Source organism: Scophthalmus maximus, chromosome 3 (assembly GCF_022379125.1).
Source record: "Scophthalmus maximus strain ysfricsl-2021 chromosome 3, ASM2237912v1, whole genome shotgun sequence".
NCBI lineage: Eukaryota > Metazoa > Chordata > Actinopteri > Pleuronectiformes > Scophthalmidae > Scophthalmus > Scophthalmus maximus.
Window position 1 is genome coordinate 8,641,999 of NC_061517.1, and position 19,441 is coordinate 8,661,439.

General features: G+C 41.6%; 1 protein-coding gene across 4 annotated transcripts in view; it reads right to left on the reverse strand.

Moving 5' to 3' along the window:
- The window catches only part of LOC118316483 (prickle-like protein 2), a 40,946-nt gene that overhangs the window by 11,667 nt on the left and 9,838 nt on the right, over window positions 1-19,441 (reverse strand). Inside the window, exons 1-2 of one of the 4 annotated variants that reach the window (XM_035644342.2) lie at window positions 17,116-17,225; window positions 15,447-15,626 (exon numbers count right to left, since the gene is read on the reverse strand). The exons of 2 other annotated variants lie outside the window; for them this stretch is intronic. In XM_035644342.2, coding sequence (XP_035500235.2) covers window positions 15,447-15,516 — 70 coding nt within the window. In that variant the 5' untranslated portion in view covers window positions 15,517-15,626; window positions 17,116-17,225. Of the gene's footprint in view, window positions 1-15,446; window positions 15,627-17,089; window positions 17,226-19,441 lie in introns of those variants that run through there. One more of the 4 variants, XM_035644341.2, reaches the window with a different exon arrangement.

The window sequence follows — 19,441 nt, forward strand, 5'->3', positions numbered from 1 at the left end:
CATTTCTTGTACATAACACAGTGGGGGTGGCGACAAAAGTTCCGTAAAATGTCTGGAGCAGCATTTGTTGCCATTCGCAATCTCACATCTCATCCACAAAAGCTCAGGAAAATGTCAGGGCTTTCCAATGGCAGCACATTAAAACAGATTAGTCATTAAAAGAAATTAAAAAGTAAAAAGGTCATCGGTTTTGAAACGGAACTGGTAAGACCTTCAGTGCTAAAAGTCTCAAAGTAGCGACAGAGAATTTCTTTCAGAATATTTCTTTCAATAAATCAAGTTTGCCTGAGTATGATCCATGACCGAACTTTAAATATTTAATTAGCCCTTTTCAAAGCAGACGTTTTGACGTGTCATAGCAGGAAAAACCCCCGGTGTAATGAATAACGTGAGTGATGGCCGGGGCACATTGTGGTGCGCTCGCTGACTCCGTTACAGCGCTTACAGGGACACATAAAGGAAACGGAGCCATGATTAATGTTTACAATACCACAACAAACATATGCAACGTCAAAATGTCTGCCGTGAAAAAAGATCCATTAACACGTTTTTGAATATGGAAGAAACAACAAATTCATTCTTAAATGAAAGTAGCTGGTTGTTAGCAGTGCTCTCTCTCTCTCTCTCTCTCTGTGTGAAGCAAGTGAAATTCATTTTGCACACACGTTGTTAGATGGAGGGAATGACAGCATCGCTGTGTGCACCAGTGCTTCGATTAATGGTCCCTTCACACCTTCCTTATTAAGATGCGCCATATCTCTCCGCTGTGCATTGTTAAACAAAGACACAGCTTCCGTGTCAAACTGTTTCGGTGTAACGTCGCGTCTCTTTACACCCTAACTTTTGACTCCGATGCACATTGGGCCGGTACAGAAGGCTGATGATGAGTGTGTGACTTTTTGACGTAATACACACTCGCCAGGCCGACCGATTAGTCACAACACACTCTTCTGTTCTCCCCCAGCGACGCGAGGAGAGACGAGAGACGAGTTGTGAACTTCTGTTTCCTGCAGGAGGCAGGGTTTTGGGTAATTCATGCTCCAGAAAGACGTGGTAATATATTTAGGGGGGAGGAGAAATGTTCTCTGTTCTCTGCTTTGTAAATTTTCTGCATTTTTTGTAACCAGTTTGATTTCCTGGAAGTGAATTGTTAACACGCCTGGTAGAAACAATACATCTTCACATAGATGTATTCTGATGACTGGTGTCGATCTCCTAGTCAATCAAAAATGAGCAACTCATAGTAGATCATGTGCTGTAGGACATGTACTGTTGTGTGATGGTAATTGGTAGTGGATAGGAACCATTTTCAGGAGTTTGTGTCTCGGGAACACTGTGCTCTGTCAATGCTATTCACTAAATGATCAAATGTTTCAAAATCACTTTAAATTGGAGAAAAATTGACGAAGGACAGGAGACACTTCTTTATTTCTATTGTTATCAATTCAATGTATTTCTTTGTAGACTATGTCATGTTGAAAACAAACATTAGAATATCGATCGGAAAGCTCACTAAAGGTATATTATTATTCCGTGACGGGTGTCCGTTCGAAGCTGTGAAAGGATCAGGGTCGGCTACAGTTAACAATGTACAAAGGTCTACGACCGAAATAGGCAATCAGGTGCCATGGACGACCAGGAGACTGCTCGTTCTCTTTCCAGCCAGTCAATACCTTCGACCAGAGAGGAGAAGCTAATCAGTGAAAGCACCCTGAGAGGGGCTGAAATCAGAAAGCTACACACTCTGCCCTCCGAGCATGTAGTCTATAATCTTTACAAACACCTTTTAATCTGTCTTGACTTTCGCCCGGATTTTATTCAATATTTGATCTTTAAACCACTATCAGACCCTAATTAACATCAGGGATATCGGAGACACACTCTGGGGGCAGACGACACTGAACGACTAAAAGTAAAAATGTCAGACACTTGTCTCAGGAGGAAAGGGGGACCACAACATGCCAAATCTCCTTCCATTTTTACGACTTCAGGCAACAGTGGTGTGACACGGTCATATTGTACGGTGGCAACTAACAATAATTCTCACTATCATTTATTATGTCCTTGATTAATTGATAATAAACTTAGCTTAGCTGATAAAATATTCAAAAACAGTGAAAAAGACAGTCTACAATCCAAAGCCCAAACCCAGCTGTTGCTGTATATATGACGAAGAAAAGCAGCAGTTGTTTCAGAGGCCGGAACTGAATATATTCTGGCATTTTGTTTCTGATTAATGGACTAATCTCTGTAGCTCTACAGGCACAAATAATTGCCTGCAGTAATTGGAATAAATATTGTTGTTGTCTGCTGCCATGTGGTCTGCCACATTAATCCGTAATCATGATGAGAATGCAACCTATAAAATGTTTTCATGTTTTATTGTCTTACAAAATTAAAATAGATTAAATGTGGCTTTTGGACAGCGATAGATATAAAAGAGCCTTAATGACAAAGGAAGGTTTTTCTCTTTTACACTTCCATTGCTGCAACTACTGTATCTGCTGTGAAGTTAAATACATCTGTAGTTGGATTCACAGTTTCCAATCTCAGCCTCATTTTAGATATTTCTTATTAAACATTAGTATGGGTTTGTTTAAAATTCTGACAAAACAAAGTGGATGACATTTTCAATTTTACTGATAGATAATTAGATAGAAAGAAAGAAACACACCGTGCGTCTCCTCTGCGTCACATCTAGATTGTACCTTAGTGAGGCAGCAGTCATCCAACTGTAGGTCAGTTGGAAAAACTCTGCAAGTTGCCATGGCAACCTATTGGTGTTCAAAGTCCAAAACGACACATTTACTACTGTCGGTGAAGATGCATGATTACATTTTAACAATAGCATACAAGGAGAGAGAGAGAGATCTCTAATATATTTTTCTTTCAACCACGTCCTTTGTTGAGAAGCACGAAGGTCCTTTTCAGTGCGTCTTCCTATGGCAGGGTTATGTAACGGATAATGTTGAGGGCATAACATTTTTTTTACAGATCATAAATCATCACTGAATCTGAATTTAGTTTTTCCCGTACTTTGCTTCTCCTTCCGTTAGACCCAGTTAGCGGTATCTTTAATTTGCACATAAATTAACTGAGATTAATCAACATGTCGGTGCCAGAGGAGTGAAGATCTTCATGACAAATTGGGTAATTTTGAGAACAAAGAGAAACGTCTCTGCGCATAAATCCGCAATGGATTTTTAGCAAGAGAGGGATACATACAGTATCCGAACGCAGACGGGTGGAGAAAAATATGGAGAAACAATAGACAGAGAGATGTTGACTCTACATTGTAGATTCATTGTTGGGAGCAACGCGCTTCCTTTTTCACGTGTCATGCTTCACCCACCTCCCGCCGTCCTCCTCCCATCCTCATGTGCCTCTGACAGGCTCTGTGTGGGTGTGTGCATGAGAGAGAGAGAGAGAGCAGGAGAGGGAGTGATGGAGAGAAAAAGCTCTTATTTATGTATAAGCTGACATGAGAGGAGGTGCTCAGCTGAAGCACAGAGCCTGACCAAGGCTCCATTAACTCTTCGCGGTGAGAGCAACACCAATCAAAATCAGCGAATATGCTCTCCATGACAGCAGAAATAATGCAAAACCAACTTTTAATCTGCCCGTCTATTACCGCTATACCACATGTCAGCAGTAATTACAATTTCCCCTGGCGGACATATTCCCCGCCTATCTATATTTACAATTCCCCCTTTAAAACAAGATATTTAACTGAAATTTGTCATATGAAAAACCAGTGAAGAGTCTCAAATTGAACGCACTGACTCCTGCATCCACTCGAACGTGCTCAAGTCGAACAAAAGAGGATACTAATGGTCTCAACAGGTTCTTGGTTCCCAGCTAATTTGGGCAATTATTTAACGGCAAACAAACACCGTGTGGAACCTTCATTCTGACATAAAGTAATTAATCATCCTCTGCCTGTCGAGGAGTAATGTGGCGGAGACAACTGTTCGGGATTCACGAAGGTGGCGTTCAAGCATCTCCTATGTGCCTGAAACAGATGCAACAGATACATGTCATTCACTCCTCCCCACTGTCGGTACTGTAGCCGCACTTTACCACTTTCAAACTCCATCACATTCTCAAAGACTCAGCCCATCCGATGAAATGTTCAAGCCAGAGGACAGTGGGAGGTTTGAAGATTTTTTTTTTTTTATGCCAATACGTTTTCTGCTCCCTCTCCCTGTGTAGTGGTTAAACACATGCTCCAAAGTAATAAAGAAGAGGTAGTGGTTCAGTTTAGCCCCCAGGCTCCCTATGCGAAACATCAAACACTTTCATAATAATCCCTCGGGAGAGTTGTGCCACGCAAATACATGATGCAACGCGGTGCATCCATAAAGGTCAGTCATTGAAAAATGGAAATGCAAATTCCTTTTTGGGGGGATAAGCAGAGTAAGCTCCATGGGAGACTGAAAAAGCGGATGTTTTTGATGTTCTAATGAACAATCAACAGCCTCATTCATTTATTCTTTTGATTTGGCTCATTTGCCTATAATTTTATAGAAATAATGTACATATTCACTTCATATGAGATTATATTGTATAATTGCATTGTACCCTGCTAATTCCTTTATTTAAATTTGAGGTCTTAATGAGCATATCTTCCTTGGAGCCACATTTTATCCTGTTTCATGGGTTTATATTTTCAATTCTTACTCTCCTTTTCACCTGGAAAGCACTTTGTGGTTTAGCTTGAAAAGTGTTATATAAATAAGATTATTATTAGAGATACTGATAATGCAATTCAATTATTGCACACAAATACAAAAGAGAAACAGCTCTTTCTAGTTCAGACATGCTTATCTCTGTGATGAGCAATACAGTCAACATGTGGTGGTGTCCTGAAATAGAATAAGGTGATGCGGATATTTATCCGATTTAAGTTTTGCTCTGACAAAATAAAATAGATTAAACTGATATGCGATCCTTCATGCTGGCTCCCAGGTCTACACTATGATACTAATTTGACGGTTCATCTCATTCCTCACTAATCAACTGATATAATCAATTTAACGGGATAACAGATGGCATCATCCTCTTCACCTCCATCGGTTTCCTGATGAAAATGGCTTTCACAGGGATTAGCCGCTACAGTTCGGATTGACTTTCTGGCACGAGTTTGTTCAATAACACTCACAGACACAAACAAGAAAGTACAGTGATGAATGTTGCAGATGATACTCCAGCCATATTGTGATTTAAAGAAGCATTTCCACCGAGCCACGGTGACACTACAAAGCAACGTGAGCAGAACTGAAACCATAACCTGCTCCTGTGTGAGCCTCCCTACGGGACTTACAACAGCCCAAAATGTCAACCCTTGGCCTTTCTCCTCTCCCCTGCTGAACACACACTCATTGCTGATTAATAATAAACAGTTACAGACACACACACACACACACACACACATGTACACAAAAGACTGCCTACACACACCCATTCCAAACAGTCCTGAAAAATCCAGCGTCCCTGTCACCCTGTTGTGGAGGAATTTAGGTAGTATTAGGCAGGTCAAATACTAAAAGCAATTGATCATTGTCTGTCTGTAGAATTGCTGTAGAATCCTGCTGGCCCAATTCCCAACGGCCGTTGGCATGACAACCAAGGTCATAAAGAAATCATCGACCGAGACTCCGGCAGTCTAGGGAGGATCTCATCAAAACTCAGGAGCCCTGCAGCTCAGGGACAGGTTCAGGATTTGGTACCTAAACAGAGTCTTCACTCACATACAGAGAGGAGTTAAAATATCCCCTGCAAGCAGGACAAAGTAACATTGCACTGGGTCAACTTGCTCACCTCTCCTCTCCTCGATTAATGGATTAATGCTGCTGTTTAAAGACATCTGGGTCTGCTGAAAAACCCTCCTCCAGCCGCTCACAAGATTTTTCCATCGCACCAGCGTCAGGGAAATTAACTCGAGCAGCAATGAGCGAGTGTGCCAGAGCACAGTAACCTTCTTTACAGGATGATGGCACAGGAGCCCAGTTGCCATGGAGTCAGGTAACCTGTGCCCAACTCTCTCAGATATATACATCCACGTAGTCAAAGGGAAAATCTTGATAAAAACAGCATAGCAATCAAGAAAGTGGCTCAACAGGAAATAGTTTATTTGTTTATCTAAATATAGGAAAAGAGATGCAGGAGATGAGAACATAGTGTGTGTGTTTTTTTGAGGAGGATAGTAGAATATACGATCGAAGATTAGAATTTCTTTGTCAGATTAGCTCTCACAGAGGAGTGAAAAAAAATATTGTTCTCATGGAATCTTTCAAGCAACATCAGTGATTCTTCTGTCTGCCATCTTGTTTCTTAATCCTAATGTGCACAGAGGGGGAGGTTTGTTTGTGTGTTCAACGGCTCTCTGAGGTCTGCATGGAAAATCATTATCAAGGACACACTCGCGAAAAACAGCCAATATGCCGTCAGATATCCTCTCCTGTTAGAGGAGAGGCATCGTGTTCCTCTCAGGTTGCGAGTTCGACGACACCGCGGTCGGTTCTGATTGGCTGTCGATACGCCGTCTAAATTTCAATATTACATAACCCGTCATTTCAATAACAAACAGCTCTCTTGTGGCACCGATCACCTCGTAATCCATTTATGAGGATTAAATTCTTACCGCAGCTTATTTGGATCAGGACTAACAAGAAATTAATTGAAAGGGGTTGACTCTGTAGGAATAAAGCTCCGTGGTTCAGCTGGCAGAACAGACTGGGAAAAGCTCAGAGTGGGTGACAATTCTTGTGATATAATTGGGAACATAACACACACTCCAATGTGTGCATTACTCATGCGGGGCTGTCATCAATAGCTGGAAGGACATTAATTTCATGTGCAGAAGCTGCGGACCCCAAAGGTACAGACAAATGAAGCAAAATGCCTAAATAAATGTCACACACACAAACACGCGCACACGCACACTACTCTTCATGTCCCTGATGTGTTAATTGCTGGAGGTGTGTTCCCGAACCCCCCAGTACGACTCTCTTACCTACAGATGCACAAAAATTTCACGAGGACCTGAAACGCTGTAATTAAAGGGTGACACATTTCGGCTCCTCTCCCACTGTGTGTGGGATGGCCTGAAATAGAAACACAGGGTTTCAACAGGCAAAACCGCGCTCTGCACCGCTGCAGAGGCACAACCCTGCCTCGCAGGGTACGCCGTTTGTGTCCATGAGCCGACCCCGTGTTTGTGGGAATTCCACCAAATGATTTGACAGACAGGCGAGGTCAGGTATGTTGACAGGGGAAACCTAAGGAGCAGCGGGCTGCTCACGGGATTGTGACTCTGAAAATGGCATCTCTCACACACAGACTTACACACACACACACACACACACACACACCTCTACAAAGAGCGGATCGGTTTCCAGTCTGAGTCCATGACCTTTGTGAGTGCAGCCGGGCGGGCAGTGGCGCATGTTCGCCCTCCACTACTGCTGCTGATTCACAAAGTGAGGTCGATTCCTGTTGTGTGATGCCATTTACATCACTTGCCAGAGGGTGTATTCTTTAATATGGGACCATTATTATTCCACACTGCCTTGTGTTTGTGGAGGTGGGGGACACGGTGGGTGGTGTGGGGGCTACATCTGTGTTTTTTTTGTCAGTGCGTGTAAATGTGCCTGTATGAGTGTGTATGTACTGTATGTGTGTGTGTGTGTGTGTGTGTGTGAGAGAGAGAGAGGAGCAGAGAAAGAGTCTGTTGCTATGCGCTTTTTTTTTTTTTTTGCATGTCCTCCCACTGCTCTCTTCACATGAAGCATCACGGCAGAAAGGAATTGAACACATACATCCGAGCCATTTTCCAGTGATCAACCCCACATGAGCAATGAAAGCATCTCAGCGGAGTATTACAAGTCGGTAATATCACTGCATTGTCTTGATGCTGTGAGGGACAAGGGCTTGAACCCCCTTAAATTGCTTGTTGTTTTTCGGCAGGTTGTTCCATTACATCGATGGACTCAAGCATCAGAGTACCGGGGGAAGTCATTGCTGCATTTTATTGTGGAATCATAGCACTGTTATTTTCCCGGTCAAACCTATGGTGAAAAGTTATTGTGTAACCTTTGAGTTACATAATGGCTCAAAAAGCAGGTGCACACTTGACTGAAACGGTTTCCTCCTTTCTAAAATAAAGTTATGTGAGGGGACTTGGGTTTTATGATCAACAACGAAAAGACAAAATATGTCAGAAGGCGGGTTTCCATCCACTTATCATTATGCAAATATTAGGAGGCGGTTGATCAGGAAAAACAGCGGGTGGCGCTAATTTTCCTGTCAGGTGCTATTTAAATCATTGCAGAAGAAGACAGAGTAACGAGGTGACATGTTCAAAAGAGCAGCGGTCAAACAGCAAAAACATGATGAAATCATGTCATTTCTGTTTGTTTCACGTAAATGTGAAACGTCTGCTCATCGCTCCGCAAGGTCTGATGTGTTTGGAGATTTATATCTCTTCAGTGGACATTTTAGACACAGGCCTTGAGTAACGTCATGATTTATTCACCAAGTCTCCTTCCATTGCACTTTGATGCACTCTGATTTTATTGATACACCAACTATTCAACCTTACCAAGCATAAAACCCTTTTTGCTATATTTGTTAGAGGCTTCCCCGCCCTTTTACAATACATTCATTTTAATGCGCAATGTGGTTAAAGTGTGGTTAAATTTGGGCAAAAAAAACAACTTGGCCTAACCAAGATAGGGAAAGATAATGATTTTCGTTCAAATTAGTTCTTACTCAAGGTTAGAAAATTCATTGTGAGTTGGACTAAAAGAACTGCTTCTTTGAGGTTATGGGATCTTCGTCACTTCATCGTTAAGGTTTGGGAACACGGTCATAGAAACAAACCAAGGTGGAATGTGGGAAATTACTGTTGCTGTCACTCTCCTGTCGGCCTCGTTCTTTTCCACCTTGTCTCCTCAAACTTACGTTTTTATATGAAATGTTAAAACAACTGGATTAGGTTGTTCTATAAACACAATGAGGCAATGTTTTTAAAATGTACATATTGTAGATATGCTGACACTGAATATATCTTTCAAGTGTTCACAGGCAACACAAAGTGTTTTTTCTTGCAGTAAAAAATCAATTTTGTAGGAGAGCCACCTCATGGCTGCTCCACTGCCATTAATAAATGTAATGTTCATTCAGCCCAAAAAATATGTTCACTCTGAACAGACATTATGTATCGTATAAAACCCTTTTGCTTTTACAGTTAAGTTGTATAAATACTTAATTTCTGAGAGGCAGGTTTTCTTCTTTGAGAGCTTTATTGGCTTTTGAAAAATGTGCAGGCAACAGATTACACGACACTGCAGTGCAAACATTGTTTGATCCTAGGAGGGACTCGGTGTAACATGAACATGAGCCAATGTAATTCTGGAACAATTTTAAAAAAGTAATCACATTATGTTACTTCCTTTGGAAATTATAATTTCATCAGTGTTATTATGCAACCTACAGCTATGCTCATGGGTTCTGTCCAGCACTGACAATGGCACGCGCATGAAACACCATTTTCCTGCTGTGATAAATGATAAAAGAGACCATTTATTTATGGCCAGGCAGAGAAATCTTTTCTCTTATCTGACATCTATGTTTGATGAAAAACTTGGCTTCGACATGACGGCAATGTGTTAATTTTCACAATCTCAGCACTCTCTCCATAAATAATGTTATGAAGCTCAATATATTTCCATGATTTCTCTTTTACTGGCAGCAAACTCACCACAAACGTTTTGTTTTTAAACCAACGCAGATGGGCTGACTAATGTGTGGACGCTGCCATATGGGAAGCATTTACTGCTCTCCATGCATGTGTAAAGTGTTGTGCATACGAAAGAGATGTCTTTTGTCGTTCAGTCGGGAGATGAGTCTTCTGAGCCGTTAACAATATTCTGGACTGCTTTGTCCGTTAGCCTGTTTAAGTAAGAGTGGTGCGCTGGAGAGGGAGCAAGTGTCTTTCTATGTTCTACATTCTAAGAAATGGCCCAAGAGGTTTGAATTGGACTGAATATTAGATTAAACTGTTGTGCGGTGAGAAAATCCCACTATGAATCAAGAAAAATGTTCTCTAGTGGAAAATTCACAGCCAGCAGAATCTGTTTTCCACTGAAGCGTTGGGTTTAAAGAAACGGAATCAATTCTTTCTATGCAGAGTTCGGGTACCGGCCCAAATTCAAACGAGTAGCCAACTGAAGGAATGATTCATTTGACACCCTCCATCATTGTTGAACCCTTTGTTGAAAAGCGGTGCCTTTGTGCTGCGACAAATCGACAATGGACATGTAATGAGTCATGCCAGAGTCGTTCCAACGCGAACAAAGAAATATAAATTGACTGTGACAGTACAAAAGATGCAGATGATGACATGGGACGCGTCGATCAAAGCTCAGTAGAGCAGGTCAAAGCCTGACAAAGATTACTAAAAGCACAAATCTATGCATGTGTGTCTGTGTGTGTGTGTGTGTGTGTGTGTGACTGTGTGAAGCTGCTGCGTGTGTTCCCAGTGAATTTGCAAATCTGTGAATCATTTACACCTAGATGACTGGAAAGCCAAAATGACATGCTGGGAGGAAAATTATACACGGGACGACCACCGGTAAGAGCATGATTACATATAGACAGGTGGGTGCCACCATTATCTCTGATGGAGGATTTAATTTTACTCGCCCTGAGCGATGAGATCCACCAAGTTCACCCAGATACAGTAAACACCAGCATGTCTTTGTGGCTGACTGAAGAACGTGGTCACTCATAATGGATTAATGGGTAGCTATGAAAGTGCAAGAGAGAAAAGAAAGGTTAGGTTTTGGTGATCAGTTACCATTAACCTAAAAGCTGTTCGGCTAAGAGCTCCGAGCTGTGGACACTATCAAAAAACATAATTACCTGATGAGAAAAAACCTGGTGGCCATTAGCAGTGAGTGTGTGCAGACAAGATGTCGCACCTAAATGGGTTAGAGCACAGCACCGGGGACGATCAGTGTGTGTGTGTGCGTGCGCTGAGCCACGGTGGATATGAGGAACAATTATGATCCATTCATTTTGTGTTAAGAGCTACTACTGGCTGAAAAGAGAAATAAATATATTAAGTAGCTTAATGGAGGGCAGATAACCTAATACGATTGTGTAAAAGAGCAAAGGCGTAAAGTGAGATGGAGATTATGTGAAATGGATAAAAGGATAACAATGGGGGCGAGGAGACAAGGAGTCCAAGGGGGGAAGTCTCTGTTCCTGACTGGACTATAAATGGAGACCAGCCATCTGCCTTGAAGTTGCCAGGTTTCAAATTGAAGTGCAGCTTCAAAGCTGTCCATGTGTCTGGAGATTACACTTGACACTACTACTTGACAATAAACTTACTAAATACCTTCATATCAATATGGTCTTACAGATTTTAAACCCAATTACAAATACTATTTTATAAGCTGATGTATAGAACTTCAGATTGAAGGCTCAACCATTTCCCATTGCTGATATGCCAGCTTAACAAATTCCCTCAGTAGTAAAAGACAACAGCCTAAATGAGACAACTAACCAACTTATATCTGAAGGTGTAATATATTGTATCCGGGGCTCATTGAGATTCATGTGGCCATAAGGGTTTTTTTAACAATGAAGCTCTTGTCCAAAGGCAATGAATCTACTATAACATCTGTTCGGCGAGGCATATAAGACTACTCACAAAATGAAAAGCTCGGTGTATGTTGTTGGATTAACAAGCACTATTAAATCATGCTTGTTATAAAGACTAAGAGGTACTTAGCTTCTCCAAAGCCATTATTGGATGATTTAGGACTTGCCTGAGCGACGCTCGGCGCAGGCCATGCATGACACTGCGGGCCCAGGAGAACGGGGTAACATCCTGCTGTTGGAAAAAATCATTAGCTGAAACCTCAAATTCAATTACCTCCTTGGTACTGGATCTCTTTCGATGGTCCTCCAGAGGACTCCGCAGCCAAAATAGCTCCCTTAACCCCACCACTTTCGTGAAATCCCTCCGCAGGATGAGAGGGGCAGGCATCAGAAGCCGCCACGGACCGAAAACCACGAAAATCAGAAAATACCCGGAGACACACTTAGGGAGCTAGCAGGGGACTGGGGAAAGTAAACAAACACAAATCGAGCACAACGTGAGCGGGGCATGAATTGTTGTGCCACAGGACTGAGTGACCGCACAGCTGGATGGGACACGCACACAAACAGCTGAGGAAGAAGTACTGAGTAAAGCAGGTAGCAATTCACCAAAGTAAAACTATTCAATTATAAGTAGGCATTTTATCGGCAAAAAGAAGAAGTTGGACTGGTTCTGCAGTAAAACGCCTCCCTCCAAAGGATCAAGAGATAAATCTGAAAGGTCACGAGATGATTAATGATTTCGGGAGGAAGGAACACAATTGTTCCGATAGAGAAATCTGTATTCATTTTATGCACTTTTCTTGAATTTGGATAATCTGACCTCTTTGGGCCTAAAAGAGGTATTTAAATGGATTTTGCACATTATGTATATATACATGTAGAACGTAGTACAAAAAACTACAATATACTTGTAGCATAGCATAAAATGGAAAGACTTAAGTGCCTCAATAGTAGTTACAGATAATAATAAATAAAGAAACAGAACACACCACACATAAAGCAAAGAGACTATGTTTATACAGCAGAGAACAATAAAGTCGAAGAGGGAGAGTGTGGGACGTGAACACCATTCTATACAGTAGGCTTCAGGGGAGCCCTGAGGGAACGGCTGAGCCCGGCGGTGGCAGCGCTGTCGGTGCACCATGGGCTGAGACGGACTGCTTGATGAGGGGGTTGATGATCTGAATCGGTTTGTTCGATTTATTTGTGTGTGTGTGTGTGTGTGTGTGTGTGTGTGTGTGGTTTACATAACGAAGGTGCTTCGTCTCTCGTCAACGCTGTCCAGAGTGACGCAGAGTTCATAAAAAGGAAACAAAGAATTTCGATCTGTGATGAAGTAATTCAACTGCAGCCTTGTGGGAATGTAAATGGATCACACATACATTTTTCTACATCATCTCTCGGGTGCGGTGCTGTTTTTTGCATTTACATACGTAACATAATTTGCCATGTAAGAAAATTAAATCAACTCTAATTGCCTCAAACAATTTTTTTTTAAGCAACACTGGAGATGGAGTAAGTCCGACCACATTGGTCCACACTGAATTATCTCAACAACTACTGGATAGATTACAGTGAAACGTTACACATGCACTCATGGTCACTCAAGACTGTTAAGCAAATGTTAGCAAAGTACCAAAGTAAAGTACCGCTGTTCCTACTACACTGAAACAGAAATAATGAATGACAGTTTTGACTACTAACTATAGTATTATTTCATTACAGCAATCACATCACCATCGAAAACCACTTGAAGCTGGCAGCTATAATAAATGATCAGAAGCAGTATTTACCTTTCTTCTGTTGTGGAACCATTTTCTTTTTTTATTGTCTGAATGGAAATGAACTCCTCCACTCAATACAAAACAGTTTATTGAATCGCATTATTGGCCCAACCATCCTACTCATAAAGAGGGAATTCCCATTCAGATAGAAGACAAAATATACCTAACATTGTTTTCATGCACAGTGAATTGCATTAGAGTAGGAGAGGGCTGCACATGAAGTCATGAGACTGATTTGAGGAGACAGATGGAACTGTGAAAACAATACATTGGAGAAAAAAATGAATAAGGTTTATATTATAATGTGAGTCAAATCAATATATTTCACTGCAAAATCATAAACCAAGAGTCCACTCTCCCTTATAAATTCAACTTAGAGTCAACGATTGATTGATAATTTATAGTTTGTATCTTATTTTCACATTTGCCATAGCAACTTGAAAGAACAACGATTTATGAAACATCTACAGAGAAAAACAATACCATAATATTACCTGATCAAAACCAAACACTGCGACACTGTGGCAACATGAAACAAGCCTCTACAAGAACCTCCTCTATATAAACACACAGGATTGATGTGCCTGTGAAACATGTTATGAAATGACACCACTTCAAATGACACTTAACTGAGCATGGACGTCTTATTTGACAGATACGTTTTTTGCTAGTTCCTCCCTCCTGTCATGTCATTGCTGTTATCTAGATAACAGGATAGAGGAAGAGACGTCAGTGAATTCTGGTGTCATGTTTCCATCAGAGCCAATCAGAGCCGTAGCCAATAAAAAACTGTTTCTACCACAGAGTAATTTGAATGCCGATTGTATCCAATCCCATTGCAGACAAAAGCCAGATGTTAGTGGGGTGTTTGTGTTTGTGTGTGTGTGTGTGTGTGTGTGTGTACACATTTTGGTTTCAGAGGCCCAGTAATGATGCCATTAGTATGAGGATGGAGTGAGCACTAAACCTCAGGGTACAGCAGCACCATAGACTATTCCCCTAGAGTTAACTTTCCTCATATTCATCAGTCAGTGAGGCCAAACCAACACTCCATAATCAACACCAGCAGCGGTGGCGGCGGCGGGAGCAGCACATTTATCACGCTGTCACTCTCCCCATGGCAATAATCCATACACCTGAACTATGACTGCAGCCTGTGTGTTTGTCCCCGTTTCTCTTTTCCTTTCAACTTCTGCCTGAATGTAACTATTAATTCAAGGGAAACAGTCTTTCTCTGACTAAGCATAAACTGCATGTTGGTCTCTTAGTGATCCCTATCGTAAGTCAGTTCAGCGCTTACAGGGATACGCAGAGACTGGACTGGGCGGAAACTGCTGACACACAGTGCTGTTGCGCTGATGAAACGTGTGCTGTGGTGAATGCAGTTAAACCCCAAAGCTTCAAGAATCTCAATTCCTCTGCTTCCTCCTCTCTTCTTCCAGTTCAACTCTTTTAATCTTGTGCGTTGGGGCCAAACAGACCCCTCACAACTGTCAAATGGGCTGTCCAATGAGAGAGCAGGGGAGCAGATGGCAGCGAGACTGGGTCCAGATGGGAATTTTTGGCCAGACCAGCGAGGTTAGTGTCGAAACACCCCGACACCAAGTGCCGAGGAATCTTTAAAGAACCAAAGTGAGTCAGGATGTTGGTGTTGATGAGTCCTGAATAATGTCGCCGACAGAACCGCGCTTTGGGAACAATTACGGAACTTTGCCATGATCGAGTCACAGCGGTCTCACTACTACTACTACAATAATATTTAATGAGAAAGTTAATGATTGGTTCAGTGTAACCAATTAAGGGGCTTTAATATGGCACTTGGGAGAACATTAGTCAACAGACAGCAGGCGGCCGCAGGGAATCATCAAGGATCCACTTCAAGAGCAGCATGATTTTGGTAATGACCGGTTGGAGGCTAAATATTCACCTTTCACTCCACATGGAAATCAAATCAAGCCGTCAAAGATTATACAGAGTATGACTCACCGGATTTACTCTGTGTATTGAAGATATTCCTTTTCGCTTTTGGGCAGATTATCAAAGAAGTTATCTGCATGAATTCCTCGTGGCAAACTTTTTAAAGAAATTCTACCACACCATCCGTCACCAGAATAGTTCAGTTAGAAGACAGGGCCGACTTATTGGGAAGATCAATCATGGTGGCATCTAAATGGAGTAAAAGTAGAGTCAATGAAGGATGAAACACTCAATAATGATTAACATGCTCAGCAAAGCAAAGGAGAAAAATCTTCCGACGTGAGCAGAGTTCTAAGAGAGCTAATGTCTTTAGATTTTACAACTAAGTCTAACAAAAGATTTGTTGCTCCCTCACATCACATCAGCAAAAGCATCACATACTGCTAAATACACATGAGGTATGCTAATCGTTCTTTAAGTTAGCCCATCGTCAGTCTTGAGATATTAGGTGTGAGTGTTTTCTTGGTGTAGACATTTAAACCTTTTCTGAGGCGGATGTGTGGCACAGTTTTTATTGAGCAAATGATAAAACATCTATATCCCCGATTATTCTAGGACAGATTCGTTTTTTTAATAGGTTTTGGACTACGAAGGAGCTCTTTGGCACAGAGGAACAGGCTATAAAAGGCTTTGGCTGAACAGGTAGGCTAATATATGTTTGTAGGATCAATCAATTGTTGGCTTATTCATCATTGTGCCTTTTTATTAATATGGTAAATCAGGTTGATGCTAACCAGTGGTCTGTATCACTGCAGGATAGATGCTGTTTTCCCCCCTCTTGCAGTATATCTTTGTTAAGACAGTTTTACTTTGTCCATTGTGATTCTCCGTCGTTCTTTACTGCTTCTGTCTACGTTGTTGGTTTAATTGCCCTTTTAATTACCCTCTGAAAACAAGACCATTTTTAAACTTCCCCTTTTATCTTGCACCTGACACAGTGTGACAGGTCCAGGACCGTCTACTGCATCAGGGGTAGAGAAAGAAATTCTCTTCAAAACCACTGTAGCTAATTATTTGTATTGCTTTTATTTGCCATAGATTTTCTATGTAAACTAATGTATTACTATTTTCAGAATATTTGACTGTTTCATATATTTATGTAAAAATCTCTGTGTTAGAGAATTGTGTAACATTACGAAAAAAATGCTTCTCAAGTAAGAGCAATTTCCTTTTCAATTTTGCAGTTCTATTCAGAAACATTATTCATACAAATACACCTTTGGTAGCATCAGAACAGGTTAGACGGAGTTATTATTCAACTTCACTCTCTGTATTAAGAGCAGTCAATCAGCAACAGACTGGGGTAGCTCTTTCTGGAAATTAAATCACAAAATAAAACACAATTCTTCTCTGAAATAAAAACATGTTTTCACAAAACTATCATCGCAACATTGTCATTTTTTGCAGGGGTCTAAATAGAGATTCTAACAAAACTTTCTGTTTGCGTTTTCTTTCTGTAATCACCTCAACTACAGTATATGTCAACAAGCATAGGCATATTAAAACTTGTTGCAACATGTTTTTGATGACTCTTTGTGGAAAAACTTCCCTTTACATTTTAAGATATGGCTAAGATAAACCACCAGGTAAGGCTACAGTCACACAGACATCGTCAAAGTGACCAATGGTGTGGTTGCCAGCTATTCACTGACCCTGAATTGATCTCAAAGTGTCCCACCTGAGGCGTCCAGGGCCTCTGCTGTCCCCGAGGTAGCCGGGACAGTGTCATTAATAGTATCAGGGTGAGCGCTCAGGTCTCAGCACATGGTGTCACACTGAAAGTCCCTCTCTCCCAACCTGGAATCCTTTGATGTACTGTTAAAAGGCTGCTTCGCTGTTATCATCCATGTTGAGTTCTTCCTCTTAGATGATAGTGTGTGTGTGCCCTTTGTTCTGGCTGTGTCTTGTGATGGGTCTGCAGTGTGCTGTGTGAGTCTGGGGCTGCGTCACCGCCGAGTGTATTGGCTGAACACTGCAGGGTGGAAAAACCACTGCAGCCTGCATATATTTAAACCTTATAAAACACATAATCTGAGACATTTAATCAAACAAGATGAGTGTTATGAGCACTCTGTTAAAGATCCTATCAGTAAGAGACACTGGACTCTGTTCTTGTTCATGTACAAACAATTGTGAATAGCAAAATAGCATTAACTGCGAGCAACTTTTCTCAGCAGCCAATTTGTCAGGGTGCTGTAGAAATACTGTGACTAGTGTGATCAATAGTATTTTTCTATAATTAACACAACAAGACCAAACACTTGGGCAGAGCTGGTCCTCACCGTTACCTCCTCAGTGAATACAAATCCCCACTTTAATTCAATCAGGCACAGCAGGAGGAGCTCATGGGGTCCTGCTTGGAATTGACTGCAGTACGGTACAGTTTCATTTCCCTTTTCAGGAGCCTTTCTTAAACTTTACAAACTATCGCCATGGCAACCAGAGCTACCCTTAAAATGCAACAAAACGGATAAAAACCACGGCAGGAAAACAAAAAGCCACTTCTTACAAATTCATCTGTAATTACATGAGCAGATCTTTTATCTGGTGTTCACTGGGCTTTTTTTTTTTTGAGTGGGAGGGCGACTGTAATAAATGGGTAGGAAGGGGGTAATTTATCAAAGAATTCTCTTTTCAGTTGTGTTCATTTCAATGCTGTACCCCATCACTCTCACTCTGCTTCATCAACCTTACGTAAGAGAAAGGTCATAGTACATCTATTATTAAACAACTCAGTCATGGTATATTTATACATTATTAATCACCTCAGTGAAGCCTCTAAACACACACACAGTGTGACTCCAATCCGGGTGCCATATATGTTCAAGCACAGGCAGGTCTGCAACCTCTCAGGATCAACCCGATACTTAATTAGAGAACTAACCGCGAGACATTTGACATCAGAATCATAAAATGTCCTCGCAAATTCAGCGGTGTGAGGGTTCAAATAAATGAAGAGGCTGCCAGTGATCACGCTATTGTAAGAAGAAAAACGGAACATGAATGGTAATGCAGCTCTAAATACCAAACATGTCCTCTGAGGGAACTGAACAAGCAGCCCTTTTTTTTGTGTGGCTGATACAATTGTATAACATCTGACTGAGCCACCTGAACTGTCAGCATATCAGGGCCATAAAAGCAGCACAGAAGCAGAAATGTACTGTGAAAGCACCGCATGGGGCAGAGCAGCAAGAGCTCTGAGACACCCGCCCACCCTTCCTGAATCAGCCGTTTCTGTGGCGACCAGAGCGGGGGGGGGAGGTGCTCAGTGAAAGTGAAGAGACAAACATTTGAAAGTCGGTGGGAGGAACGTGAAGAGATGGATGGATGGATGGATGGATGCATGGACAGATATATCGAAGGAGGGCTGATAAAGGGATGTGGAGGGGTCAAAAGGGAGCTGGGGCTGATTCCTCAACATCACAGTCAGTGAGAGATTGACAGTCAGAGGCAAACAACGGCAGCATCCGCTGTGAGAGACAAACACTGAGGGGAATTTTTCACTCTCAGTGGCAGCCCAGATCACGGTCATGGCTCAGGGGTTTAAACCAGCCACACTCTGACAATGTCGCTCTGTGAAATCTCATTCAGCCATATAGTCCCATTCAAAGTCTCGTATTCCTCTGTCCTCACAGTCCGCAAATCATAACGGCTTGAAGTGAGTCACAGCAGATAAAGGCTCACTTCACAGCAAACTTCACAAGAAATGAACTTTATTCAACAGGTTTGCGAATTCAGAGATAACAATTATGTACCTTCCTGCTGCTTCCCTGTGCTAAACACACATGAGCTGCCATTACACACAAATCACATCCCAGGATGCAACGGTTCAAGCGACAAGTATGACATACTAACATGGAGGAGAAGGAGCTGAATTCTCAAATGTTTGGTTCTCATGGTTAGATTGTAACACAGCTTTTTATCAGAGTAAAAATAATTTGTCAGTCAAAGCAGTTGGCTAGAATTGAAAAAAATATGATGAATTTAAACTATGACATCACTCT